Source organism: Apis dorsata, unplaced genomic scaffold (assembly GCF_000469605.1).
Source record: "Apis dorsata unplaced genomic scaffold, Apis dorsata 1.3 scaffold_740, whole genome shotgun sequence".
Taxonomy (NCBI): Eukaryota; Metazoa; Arthropoda; class Insecta; order Hymenoptera; family Apidae; genus Apis; species Apis dorsata.
In genome coordinates, this window is record NW_006263901.1 from 118,744 (window position 1) to 134,604 (window position 15,861).

The 15,861-nt window shown below is 21.0% G+C and overlaps 1 protein-coding gene across 1 annotated transcript in view; it reads right to left on the reverse strand.

Moving 5' to 3' along the window:
• LOC102672316 (lachesin-like) overlaps nt 1-15,861 on the reverse strand; it is a 64,833-nt gene that overhangs the window by 28,282 nt on the left and 20,690 nt on the right. Inside the window, exon 3 of the mRNA XM_031513790.1 lies at nt 3,465-3,548. Coding sequence (XP_031369650.1) covers nt 3,465-3,548 — 84 coding nt within the window. The remainder of the gene's footprint in view (nt 1-3,464; nt 3,549-15,861) is intronic.

Here is a 15,861-nt window from a genome sequence, read left to right on the forward strand (position 1 = left end):
AGGCCATCGACCGATATCTTAAATGTGTGGGATGATACAGGAAACATACAGTTTCAAAGTTTCTAGCCGGAGTCGCGCATTGAAATTCAGATAAAGTAGAAATGTATCGTGACGCAAACACGTAACATCATTTTTTTAAAACGAATATTGTAGAAAGTTAGGTAAGGTTAGGATAAATTATTTCTTGTAATGATTATTCAATTAATAATTATAATGATTACCGTGATTATTTTTAGGAAATCAATTAAAAATTAAAATATAGTTGATTACTGCTTAACTCTAATGCTAGGACATGAATTAGTAGTAATTTATCAACCGGATGTTTATCTTCTATTCATTTCAATAGTCGAGTTAGCTAGAAACGACGGAATTGAAATTTTCATTTTTGATAAACCTCACGTTTCAGGATGGTAGTAACGAAATAGGTACTAGATTGGCAATTGTGATATATCTTACATTTTTTTTAGCAATTTTATCGATGAAATTACTTTTTGAAATTTTAATTTTACATTAACATACTTTTTTAAATTTTAAAATATAATTTGTCTTAAATAAATAATGATGTTAAATAAACTTATTAAGAAAATTATTTTTCTTGAAAATTTATAAAAATAATATAATTTTATAAAAATTTATAAGAATAATAGATAAAAATTGGAAAAAATATCTTATGCATGCATTATTTTCTTTTAATACTAATATTAAAAATAGAATTATGTTTTAATTTTATTTGATCAATATTGAAAAAAAAATATTAAAGTATTAAAAAATTTTATAAAATAATATTATTTAATAACAAATAATAATTTCTTTTTAAATATTTTAATAATATTGGTGTCTATTTTCTTTAAATATAATGAAATATCTTTTCAAACAAAAAGTGTTTAATATAAGCAGATATATCATGTAATATTGATAGTTTTTTAATAAATTGACACATAAAGATCATGTGAAAATCAATTTGAATTTTTTAAATAAAATCATATAATTTTAATTTTAATTTTAAATTTTATTAAGTATTATTAAATTATTAAAAAATTTATTTTATTTTATTTTATAATTTTATTTTATATATGAAAAATTTTTAAGAAATATTTTAACCTGCAATTTGTAAAATTTATTATATAAAAGACAAAAAGAATATGAAAAGTAGAATATTATTTTGCATATTTCTTACTTTTCATACAACATATTTTATGAAAATTATTATAAGTCAAAATATTTCTTAAAGTAAAAATTTTTCGACACAAATAATTTAATATTTTTTTATAATATATATATTTATTAATATATTAAAAATTATATAATTCCATTATTAAAAAAAAGTATGTCATCTTTATATGATCTTATTTATAAAGAAACTATTAATACTATATAAATATATATAATCTAATAACTTTTGTTACAAATATTTTTTTCATAATATTCTTCTTTTAAAAAATATTTCATTTATAGGTAAAATCGACACACTGTATAAATACGACATTCTTAATTATTATAGTTCTCAGCCCTAACAAATTACAATATGCATAAAGTTCGTAAATCTTGTTGATCTGTTCTCCCCTCTAATTAGACGACTGATTTTATCATATTACAAACAAGGGTTAATACAAATTCCCCTTCGCCCTTGTTACATGAATTTTCGTTAATATCCCTAAAGGATATTACCGTGAGTTACGTCGTCATTTCATCGCGGCTTTTTAATCGTGCTCAAGCGAAATTTAGTGAGCGATCTATAGTTTTAATTACCGAATTTCACTGAGATTGAATGCTAACGCGATATAGGCACAATTAATTTACTGCTATGACTAGATATAGAATTTTATAGCGTGATTTTCGCGTAACGAGCTTTTTAAAGGTATTTCATCGATGAATTTTCGTAGAAAAGTAATATTTCTTACATTTCTTTTGAAAAAAATTTGGGAAAACGGAAATATTTACACGTTATATCAAATACATTTTTACGAAATGTTCTATTTTGATATGTATACAAGCAACAGGTTATTGAGATTTTTCAACAATATTCATAGATTTTTCTTCTTTTGTAATACGGCAGTTTGTGTAGATATTGATTTGAAAATATATCAAGTAAAGATATTTAGGATGATTAAATTCAATTATGTAGAGCAGTTTTATGAATTTTAATTATAGTAATATATAGATAAGAGCAAGTAAATTCAAATATGGATCGGAAATAAGTCAGATTCAAGGTATTTTTAATTATTTTGAAAAAGATATTAGTATTTAGTTTTTAAATATCTTTATGAATTTAGAAATGAAAAGAATGCTTTCAAAAATTAAGAATTGAGTAGATTCGAAATTTTAGGTTATTAAAAATTTTCTTAAAAATTATCAATTTAATTAAAATTAATTTTCTTTAACATTTTTGCATAATATAATTTTCATAATCGATAAATAATTGATTTAGTAAATAACATTATCTTTCTTTATATATTTTTCAAACTATAATATAAATTAAATTATTTTTAAACAATTATAAATGGAAAAATTAAAATAAAATTATAGGAATTCTATTTATTATAATTCTGTATTTAATTTGATTATTATTCATATTTTATAAAAAATTTTTAAACAATTATAAATGGAAAAATTAAAATAAAATTATAAGAATTCTGTTTATTATAATTCTGTATTTAATTTGATTATTATTCATATTTTATAAAAAATTTAATTGATTCTAATATTCTAATCTAAGATATTCGAAATAGATAAACATTCATTCTTTTGAAATCAGTTTACAAATATTTCACAAATATCATATTGAATCATTATTTCTTTAATATGCTATTTATATATATAATATTCTTATGAATGAAATGAATCTTTTGCATTGAATTTGATTTGAATTTAGATACATTTAAACTTAGCAGCATCGTTACTAATGAAGAAAGATATAATACATATCAATAAAATATTAAGTAATTATAAATTGATCTAACATAACAATTTTATCTCATTTAATTTATGCTACTTTTTTGATCTAAATCACTTTTTTTGTATTTAATTATAAATTATTATTATTGTATGAATAACATCAAATATACAAAAAAAGAATAATAATTATTTCCAAAGAACGATAAATTTTTAAAAAATAAATTCGTAAAAAATTTTTTTTCATGAAAATTAATTTTTATCTGATATTGTATAATTATATTTATAAGATAAAATTTTTTTTTATCTTAATATCTCTTTCATTTAAGAATCATCAACATTTTAAATAGAAGCAATAACTTAAATAAAAAGTGTCATTTTTTTCTTACAAGAAGAAAATAATAGGAATTAAAAATTTTTCTTTATTTCATTCATTCAAAAATGAAAAATGTTCGTTTCAATTATACAAAATTTTATGGAAATTTATATATTATTTATCCATTTTATTCCCGTGCAAAAATTAAAACAGAAATCTTATAATAAATTTAATTAATGATTTATTATTAATTTACCTGTCCTCCTTCTCGAACCATGACATCACTCGAAGTATCCTCAGAAATAAAGTCTGGTGGCACGACGATTGATAACATTCCTGTCTGAAAAAAAATTTTATCAATTATTGGCATTATGGTTATTATACTATCATTATATAGAATGCTAATATATTTATAAGATCTTTAGAAAGTTAATTTTAGAGATCAAAACAAAGACAAAAATATCAATTTGTACAATAGTGTACAAAAATATCAATTTATTTATTAAATTATATTTGCAATTGAAGTTAGATAAAGCAAATAGAAGAGATCGTTTTGTCTTGTTTTATTCAATGTAAATTTAAAGTGCTTATAATTTAATAAATAAGTTTCAAGCAACCTTTTTATGTTATTTATTATAACCTTTAGAATTAATCTTCTAAAGGTATTTCATGAATATATTAATACTCTGTATATATTGAAATATAATATATTAAAAGCCAAAAACAAGATTTTTAATATCTTTACAAACATTTTAACATATTATGAAAATTTTAATGAAAACATTGAATTTCATTCAATGTGAATGCATTAATATTAATAATACATGAGCAAATTTTGTATTATAGCTAATGAAAATACGTTGTAATGATAACAACATGACGTTGTTTTGGAATAAAATCCTCATAACCGAAAACATTATGATGGATTTTAATTATAGATGATGTTAAATCAATAAAATTATTTCGATTTTCGTATTCGATTAATTAAACCCTGAGAATTTTTCTAGTTTTTATGCACACTTTAATGAAAGATCTTAAACGAAAATTTCTTTGGATTATATTAACTCGTTCATTTATAAATATTTTCCTATCTAATCATTCTGATATTTTTTATTAATTAGTTTACTCATAGTAAAATTCTCAAATATCTCTGTGTATATAATGAAAACTATGCAAACTTTTAAAAATAAAATTGCGATAAAAATAATTGAAATATTACGTGTTGATTAAAAATTGTAAAAATTCAAGAAAAGTTATAATCATGGAACATGATCATAAATTATGATTAAAAGATAATTATATTATGAGAAAAATTTAAGTTTCTAAAAAAAGAATGAATTTATAATATAATTCATTATAATATATTTATAATATAATATAAATAATAAATTTCATTATTTCAAATTTCAATGAATAAATGAAAATAAGTAAAAAATAAGAATTTATTAGTAATGAAATTATAATAATGTAAGAAGAATATATTATGTATATTTAATTATTTATATTATATAGTATTGTAATATATTTAATGTGTAATATAATGTATATATAATGTAAGTATATACTAATAATATAATGTAAAGTATATACTAATATAAATATATTAATTATTTTTATTAATTAATTAATATTAATATATTTACATGAATTAAATTTACATATCTATAATAAAATTTATAATGTAATATATATATCAGGTTTTAAAATTAATTATAATAAGTTTGATAATTGTATTTCTGTTGTAAAAATACAACTGAATCTTTTTATATGTTTTTTTTCTCTTTATATATTATTTATATAATGAAATTTTACAAAATAATTCGAACGATTCTTACTTTTTATTAAGCATTTTAAAAGCATTTACTCATTTTAAATGTAAATATTTTTTTGGAAAATTTAAAATATCCTTGTATTATTTTAAATATATATTTTAAATACAATTGAAAAATAGTTATATTTAATTTTGATAAATTTGTCAAGAAATTATAAACAGTTATAGATTCGAATAATAAAATTATAATAATGTTCAAAAAAGATTTTCATAAAATAATTATTATTAAATGCAAAATAAATAACTATTAAATGCAAATACACAGATCTGATTTCAAAAAAATGTTTAATTTTAACATTAGAATGAAAAATTAATATTTAATTTTTCAAAAACCAAATAATTAGTTTCAATATAACAAATTTATTTCTAAATAGCTCATATAATAATCTGATTTAAACAATCACTAAAATTAATATTTTTATTTAAATTATATTATTAATTAAGAATAACTATAAGAAAAAAACTTAATGAACAATTTATTTCAAAAAATTTATTATTTTTTCTATTTTTAAATAAATTGATTATTTTTAAAATTAATCGAAATCGGAAAATTTACGTAACTCTTCAAGACAATATTTGAATATCGATTGTTTTTAAAATATCTATTTTCTTTTTATGTCGCATTTTTGTTTCTTTCATTTTTTTAACATTACCACTATAAATTACCACTATATAATAATTTAACACTATATTTTTTTAAAAATATATAAATAATAAAACTGTTATTGTCTTCTAACTATTAATAAACTTTATTTATATTAAACAATTTCAAATTCTTCAAATTATTATTTAATCTAAAATTTTTCTCTTGTGATTTTGAACACAACTTGAAAATTTGACTTGAAAATTTATTTTAAATTTCTTATTCTCAATACAGTTTTCGCAATCAAATTTATATATAAACAAAATTAAAATGCATTAAAATTAAAAATAAATTAAAAATTGCATGCAAATTAAAATGATAAATAATAATTTATAGTTTAGATTAATTTTAATTATAATAAAATATGATACATATTTCATTATGATACATTTAATATGATACATTTCCATAAGTCATAGGATAATTTTTTATTATAAATATACTTTAAATATATACTTTAAATATAAATTTATTAATAATTAATATTAATTTGTAAATTTGTATTTTTAATTTCATAATTATAAATTAAATAATTAATATCTTTTCATAATAATTTTTTCATAACAAAATTGTAAAATTTATAAAATTTGATCGATATTTATTTATTAAAAATTTTAATGAAAATTTGAAAATTATGAAGTTTGATAAAATAAAAATATTTTTAGTATATACTATATAAATAAATTATATTTTTCTAAATTAAAAATTTTTGTTAATAAATTTATATAATGTAATATTAATATGTACTTTTTTTACATTATAACATTGCAATATAATATTTATTAAATATATATATTTTTCAATAATGTTGCATTTATTATTATTATTATTCTTTAATGGATCAAAGTAAATTTACATTAAGATTATTAAAACAAAATTTTTTTATAGTATAAATAGATAATTAGTGTAATATTATATTATAATTATTTTAAGATTATTATAATTATTATATTATGTTATTATATTATCATATTACATTTTTCATATTTTAAAATATGTAGATTTTATTATTTTATTAATAAAAATTCTTTTTATATAAAATGTTTAAAAAATTTTAAATATCAAATCAAATATTTTTGAACAACAACAAAAATTCTAAACTAATTATTATATGCTTAAAGAGTGAATTATGATGAACTATTTATTGTTCTCATATAATATATTAGATATTATATTATCGATTAGAATTATAAAGAATACTATGTTTTAATTTATCGTACTTTTATTTATTTATTCTCATAAATAAATTATATACATATGCATTTACAGTATTTAATATCAACGAAGGAACGAAAATTATATATACATATTTATTTATATCTTAATCACTTATAAGCAAAACTACTAAGAGCTATAAAACATACATAAAAAATTGTTTAAATATTAGAAAGATTAATAAAAAAATTCATAGAATTTAATACTAATATTAAAGATTAAGATAGTCCAATAGAAACATTAATTGATTACTTTGATTTAATTTGACTCTTATCTATTTTTTAATATTTTTTCCTAAGTATGTATGTAATTAAAATTCAAATATAAAAATTTAAAAAATAAAAAACATATTCATTTGCCCAGTCTCTCTTACATCTCGTTTAAATTACAGCATTCTAAAATGAATGAACTTAAATAGACTCCAATATAATCTGTTATGGTCTCCAAAAATATGGTTGCATAAAATTATATAAGTCGGCCGCTATTCAGAAGATGGAAGCCAAGCGTGCAATTGCACCGGGGGGCCGCACCTTATCTCCAAGAGCGGTATATTTCACAGAGCATGCCAAAACTCGTCCTCCACCAGATATATTTTCCAACACGCACCGGAACCAACCAGAATTTAATGTTAATGATACGCTTAACGGCTGCACAATGCATCAAGTAAATTTCCTTTCTTACCGAATCTCTAAATTATATCCGTGCGTATTACTCTATTTGCAAGACTCTGAATAACGTAAGAGCCCCTAAATTTTGCTTCTATTTCGCCTCCCTTGCACTGAAGCAACATATCACGGGGTTGTAAAGCGACTCAGGGGTACACGTATACCCCTTCACTCACCAAGGAAACTACCAATGAATGTATCACAGCTTTTTAATTAACAACATGCGCTAAATAATAACATTCGATGTGATTGAATATTGTTGTATTAATATTCATTAAGAATTTTACTAAATTTTTATGAAATTTATATGAAAAAAAGTTTTTCAATCGATTTATTTATTGAATTTTAAAAATAATAATTTCACAAGAGAGATAGTCATTTTTTGATCAATTATTATATTTAGATTTGCAGAATAATAATTTTAAATAAACATATAATTAATTAAATAATTTTAAATAAACATATATTAATTTAATAAATTAATAATTTTATTATTAATTATATGTTTATTTTTTTATAGAAATAACAAGATATATCTATTCATGGATTAAAAAGTATTAAAAATATCTAGCATTAAATATCTAATTAATTTTATCTAAAAAAAATTAAAGCACTTCAATTTTTATTCTTCCATACGTAAATATAATTAATTAATAATCATTTTTAAATCATTCAATTTTTATATAATTATATTTTTTAATATTTTCAAAAACAAGTGAGATATTTAAGATGGAAAAATCATGCTATAATAATATATAAAATTTTATTGTATAAATTGTATAAAGTAATATATAATTAAGTGATATGTATAAAATCTGCAACATTAAAAAATTTTCCACTATTTTGATTTCTTCTTATCATTCTCTATTATTAATTTTCTTTTAAACCTAATTTTAATACTAATAGCATTTTAGCCATTACAATAATGTTTCACAATTATAAATAAATATATATAGAATTAAATATTATAAATTATTCGTGAGACATTCTTCTTTAGAGATTCGATTGTTGAAGTCAAAAATATGAAAATTAATATATGAAAATGTTAATTGAGACTTATTTATTAAGTATTATAAGCAATTTAAGTTTGTATTAGTACGTAGTATTGTATTGTTAAAACCAGACAGAAACTGAAGGAGACGGTGTATGATAGTAATAAAATTGCATCATTCATTTCTGTTCTGCTTTATTTAATACTAATTTAATTGCTTATAACTTAATAATTAAATTTTAATTGAAATTGATTTTTTATACCAACTTTTATACCAATTTATTTTGATCTTTAGAATTAAAAAATTTCATACAAATATATTAATATTTTGTGTAAAATAACAAACTTTACTGTTTCTCGAGAATTCTAAAATTAATTTTATATATATATATATATATATATATATATATATCAATATTCAATCAATAAATAATCAATGATAGATGATTCTATATGAAGGATTCTATATAAAGTGAAAAAATATAATTATCAAGTTTCAAGCATTTTTTAAAAAATGCAAATTAACTTTTGTAACTTATAACTTTTTTACAAGTATCACAATAAAATATCGTTTATTTTATCATTTCTAATTTTTACTTAGAATTTTAGATAATATATAATAGATAATATATAATAAGATATTATAATATATAATAATTAATATTTACGAAATATCTTACTTACAAAATATCATATCAATTAAGTTATAATCATAGCCGTTTCATTTTGTTTCACTTCATCTATTGCAAATTTAAATTGCTTAATAAGTAAATCTAAATCAATACACTAATTTTACTATTTATTTTTCTCTTTAAATATAAAATCGAAAAGATATTCCACAAATATATGTTGTATTAATAATATATTATTAATATTGTTTTATTTAATATTATTCATTTTAAAATATCATGTTTCTAAAAATATACAAAATTCATCGTCATTAAATTATTCACTTGAATTCATAGCCAAAAATTGATCACGTTAAATGACTGCCATACGGAAGCGTATAAACAAGTGAATGAAGAGAAAATAAAAATGTTTGGAGGAATTTTTATTTTCTTTTTTTTCCCTTTTTTTCTCTCTTTTTTGTCGTTTCCATCGTGAAATTACATTTGCTCGTTCATTACTCATTTACTGGCTGATTTCGCTTCTAGCTATACGAGGTGCAAGCGATCGACTTTTACCCGTCGTTTTCTCTTTTCAAAAATCGGTGCATTCCCAGGGATGAGAGAACATCTTTTCTTAGTTTCTTCTCTGGATGCATTCGTCGTTTTCTTGCGTTAGAAGATTTGTTACACCTGGTGCGCACTGATTGATCGCGGAAAGATTCGTTCGGAAATGGTTCAGTATATAGATGGTAGTTCTTTTTGCGAATGGTTCCTGAATGATGGTCGAGAAAATTTAGTAAAAAGATGGCTGTTATTGAAACGAATTTTGTGTGGGAATCATTTTGCGTAGAATTGTTGGTGAAGAAAATGTTGAAAAATAAAATATATTTTCACATAAACAATGAAATACCTTATTATTAAATATATTATATGGAAAGTCATTTAAAACGATTTTAAATTTTTTTCTGAAACTATTTATCAAAAAATATTTCAAATGAATATTATTATTTGATATCAAAGAATAATTAGAAGAAATAATAAATTTTTTTGTAAAAAAATGCGTATTCTCTATTTAAAATATATTTATTATTTATTTAAATATTTAAAAGAATTAATAGAAAATTTATTAAAATTTTTTATTCAAATTGAAGAACATTTGAATGTTCTTACATGTAAAATAATAATAACTGTTTATGACTACATATAATATTGATTAAGATTATATATAATATTGATATATAATATTCAAATATTTCGTTGATGAATGATTTATACGATATAGATAATTTAATATTTAATATTTATAGAAATTTACGAGAATTAAAATTTCAAAGAATCAATTTATATAACTTACTTTGTAATAGTGCTTATTTTTAATTATATAATAGTTTTAATGATTATAAAAAATTTAAACTAAGAAAAATATAATAATTTTAATTTAAATTAGATTAATTTTAATTTAATTAATTTTAATTTTAATTTTAATTTTAATTTTAATTTAAATATTTAAAATTAGTTTAAAAGTAGTTTAAAACTACCAAAACATTATTTTATCAATGTAATATTATAATTTTCACTAGGACTTGGACTTATTCTAATTAAATAATTTCAGAATAAAGAATAACGCATAAATTCAAAATTGTCACATAATCAAATTCTAAAAGTTAAATACTTGTTATTCTTTCATACAAAAAATCCTTCAATCGCTTTTATTTCTTTATTAATTTAAATTTTTTATCATATTTAAAAATCGCATTATTATTCAAATTATATTTAAAGTTTGCAATTTTTCAAAAAAGTTTTTGTAAACAAAATCTTTCATAAATATACCTTTTTGTTACTGTGAATGCAAAAAAATTCAATCTATCTTATCTATTTGTTTTTCTTTATTAATTATCGAATATCGAATCGATTTTATATCGAAGCGATTTTATAGATTTAAAAATTAGATTTAAAAATTTGCAATTCAATTATTTAAATTGTATTCTAAGATTGCAATTTTTCAAAAATATTTACAATCTTATATATATTGTATAACATACAAAAATTCTTTTACAAGAAAATTTTTTTCTTCTTTTCTCTTCTTTTTTTTTTTTACAAAAATTATATATGAAATAATCAACCCAAGTTCAACAATCCTCCAAAAACTTGATCTCTCAAATACCAACATACGTCTAGAACTATCCTCATTAATCGTGTTCCACTTCAATCAGCAACCAAAATCATTACAAGACGTTACGAGTATCTCTCAACAGCAAACGAGCTTTCACATTATTTAGCGAATCCATCACGATTCCTTCCAGGATCCGCAGACAACTGGATATAAACGAGTATAATCATGTGAAACCTCAATCTACCTCAATCCACTTTTCCAAAATGATCGTGAATCGAAATGAGAAACGTTTGTACAATCAAAGAGACTTGGCCTTTAATGTCTTTATACTCCACTTTAAGGAAGCCAGCCAACAGTCGGCAGAACGTGAAGAAGACACCTGTTCTTACGCCTCAACCGCGAGGTGTGCACGTAATTACGAAGATGTAATCTACGCTACGACGAAACTTCAATCGTTATAACCGAGTTGTCTCGCAAGTCACCGAACTGCTTAAAACAGTCTCAACGAATACGTTACCAGGAAGATACTTGGGAACACAGGAGAGTAGTGTGCCTCCCTCTGGTGCCTTTACATTCTATCTTTCTCTCTCACCACGCATGTGTCTCTATACGTCTCTCTTATCCGTTATCCTTGCCACGTGACAGTTCAGTGGCAGGTAGACACGTGCCTGAGCACATAAACTTGCCGGTATCATGAGTGAATTATGAAACTTCGTATTATTCCATAAATTAATTATCGTCTAATAGGATATGAGTCCATGAGGATGTTGATAAATATACACGTTAATCGAAACGCTGATCGATCAATTTGTTTAACGACTGTAAGGCCAGCTGGCCTGTAACCAGCTTTTAAAGGATCGTTCATCTTGATGATAGCCAGAGGCTGTACGAGGCTATTAATTCGTGGCAAGAATTGGTTACTTTGGAAAGTGCCTCGTTAACGGTATTTTAAATATGCGTATGAACATGGACCGATTAGTGCAAATAGATTAGTTGATTAGGAAATTTGATTATTCAATTGAATTTGAAGAATTTGAAAATCAATTTGATATGATTATGTTGTAATAATTGTATATTTATATATAAAGAATAAAAATAATTTTTATCTATAAGGATAATCTTGTTTATTCTTATATTGAAAAATTATTATTCTAATATTGAAAAATATTTAAAATAAGAGTTGAGTGACTTCGAAGCATATTTCAATGTCATTAGATTATTTTTTTCTAAATGGAATCATATAACTAATATGCTAATGGAAATTGAATTATTTTCTATTAAAAAACATTAAGCTATTTATAATAAAAAGAATTTTAATAAAAAAATTAGGAAAATATGAAATATTTAAATAATAAATATTTCTTACAGTTAGATTGTATAGAAAGAAATATTGATTTAAATTTTTTATAAAAATATTTCTTCAAATTGAAAACTCGAAATTGTCATTATCTCATTTTTTTTTTAAATGAAACTTATACTATTTTTATTTCTCTCATATACATACAAATTATTAATGCAATAGCATATATTTAAAAAATAACATATTTAAAAAATTAATTCTAGAGAGTAAAACAAATATAAAAATTGATATGCAAAAATATTGCTTTAATTGAATTTAATTGAAACGAAACATCGTATTTGTGAATGCAATTATTGTAGATATTTTAACCGAATCAGTTCATTAATAAATAAGCTTATTGTTAAAATATACACAAAATAAATATTAACAAGTGTAAAAAAAAATATTATGAAATGCTTTTTAACATATTTCGAATTTAAATTGTATCTTTGGTTGAATATTCTCAAGTTTTAATTATCTTTTTATTCCCTTCTTTATATATAATAATCTCTTTAGTTCCGAGAACAAAATGCTCCAGATATTTAAACAAGTCACATTTAAAAAATATTGCGTAATAATTTATACTAATTACATATAGTTCACGAACTGAATATTTCGCATAGAGGAACAATTGTAAAAACTAGAAGGAAAGGAGCGCGACATTTCATCGAGACAGCACGGAAACGAAGAGAAAATACAATTAGTGAGAATCAGACTTATTCGGAAATTCTCTATTATTTTGTCATTTGTATATTCTTACATTTGCATTTCCTAATTTAACAAAAGTTTTTCTTAGAATATTTAAATTTTATAAATCTTATGATAAATCTTTATCAATTATTTATCAATTAGGATTCCATTAATCCTATTGAAAAAATTTAAATAAAATAAATGATAATTTCTTATAAGAGATGCTCATAATAACTTAATTACACTTATACTATATATGATAATAAATTAAAAATGATTTATCAAGAAATATTTTTTCTAAAATGAATTTTGCAAATAAATAATGCGTATTATTATATTGTGAACACTTCAAAATTTTACTTATTTACATTTACTTTGATTAAAAATAATAATTAATTATAATAATAATATCTAGAATAATAATACTTATTTATTATATAAATTATTATTTATGATATGATAATAATGTATAATAATGTATATAAAAAATTGTTAGATAAATATAAAGTAGAATATATATCTATTATATATTTATACTTTTAATAATCAAAACTTAATATTTAATATTAAAAAAGTATATTATTATCTTTTAGGTTTATATTATTATTATTCATTCCCAAAATTTACTTTAGATTTAAAAATCAAATTCTATGACTAAATTGATATATATTTTTCTTTAAATTTTAAAAACTTTAAAATCCTTGTAATATATCGTTAAAAGTATAAAAATAGTTAAAATTTTCGTAATTAAAATATTATTTATATCCCATTAATCTTATTGAAAAAATTTAAATAAAATAAATAATAATTTCGAAATGCTCATAATAACTTGATCATACTCATACTATATATGATGATAAATTAAAAATGATTTATAAGAAATATTTTTTCTAAAAATCATTTCAATTTCTTTTTAAATAATAAAATTACAATTTTTCTATTAGTAATATTTCTTTATATAAAATAAATTCTATTTATTTTCTACAATAAATTTTTTTTATAAATGATATGTTCTATAGAAGTTTAAAAGAAATTTTTATATAATAAAGAATGTTTGAAGTTTTTTTGAAACAAAAAAAAAAAATATGAAATATAAAAAGAATCGAAGAGACAAGACAAGAATAGACAATCAATATAATCATTATTATTAATAGCTTTTGAAATATTTTCTTTCTACCATTAGCAACCTTTCTACCATCGAGTTATTTTGAGGAATAAAAGAAAATTTCATTGCTTCATTTCTTTGGAAAAAGCTTTTATTTTTATTGAAAAAAATTTTAAATATTTCATTTGCTAAATTATGGACCTTAATAAATATGGACTATAATATTTATATATATTTTGGATAAAAATTTTTTCAAATTTTTCCGAAATTTGAAATAATAAGAATCAAGTTTGAAAATAAAATAAATTAAATTCAAATAAAATTTTAAATTATTGTTTTCTCAAAATTTTAAAATTTAAAATAATATTATATTTTTAATAAAATTTCGAACAATATCATCATATATTTCAAAAATTTCTAAAACAAATTCCATGTCATAAATGTTAATATATAGAAATATATAAATAATGTATAAAAATTCATTTCTTCGATCTCAATATTCTGCACGAAGCGAAAGAATAGATCAATAAAGGAAGAAATATACAAATTGATATCATCTATCTACCACAATCCAAATCTATATAATCTTTATAAAATCCTCAAAGATCTACCATCTCGCTGTCACAGTATTAATATCACGATAAATCCGAGTGAAAGCTTTGGATTATTCTTACAGATCTATTCTTATTCCTAGTGAAATGTTTAAAATTTCCTTCTGTTGCAACGGCGATGATTGTTCGAAAATAATACAATAGGCGATATTTTCAGCACAATAATTTATCCCTGGCTCAACATCACGTGAATATTAATAATTAAAGAGACTGTCCTCCCTATTAAATGTATTACGCAAAGCAACCGGATGAGATTTCCTTTCACCCACCTCCACTGTAAACATATTTCATACTGTAGCGCATTTTGTTAGCCGCTCACGACAAGCATGCTCGAAAGGAGCCGGCATGTTGAAGTCGCACGAAAATATGGTTACCCGAAACGAAACTGCTCATAGAACTCCCCCTGCGGAAGGGTGACGTCGAGTTCTACCATTCGAGAAGCGTGGAGAAAGGGATATAGAGAGAGAAAGAGAAAGAGAAAGAAAAAAGAGACAGAGAAAAAGAGAGAAATGAATTTCGAGATGATCTAACGTCGGTGAAAGCGTATATTCAACTTGGAAAGATTTCCTACCGATTGAGGAGAAAGAGAAAAAGACAAAAGGAACGTATTCAAGCTTTAGAAAGATTTTATACTCTGATTAAGATATTTTTACTATTATTTCTCATATTCATTACTTAGAGCTCTTGTAACAAGCGAGAATTAGGTGGACATTTAAGTTGGCAATTCGCGTAATTTTTCTTGTACTATTTACATTGTTAGATGACATTGTTTTTTCATCGAGAAAGAGAAAGAGAGAGAGAGAGAGAGAGAGAGAGAGAGAGAGAGAGAGAGAGAGAGAGAG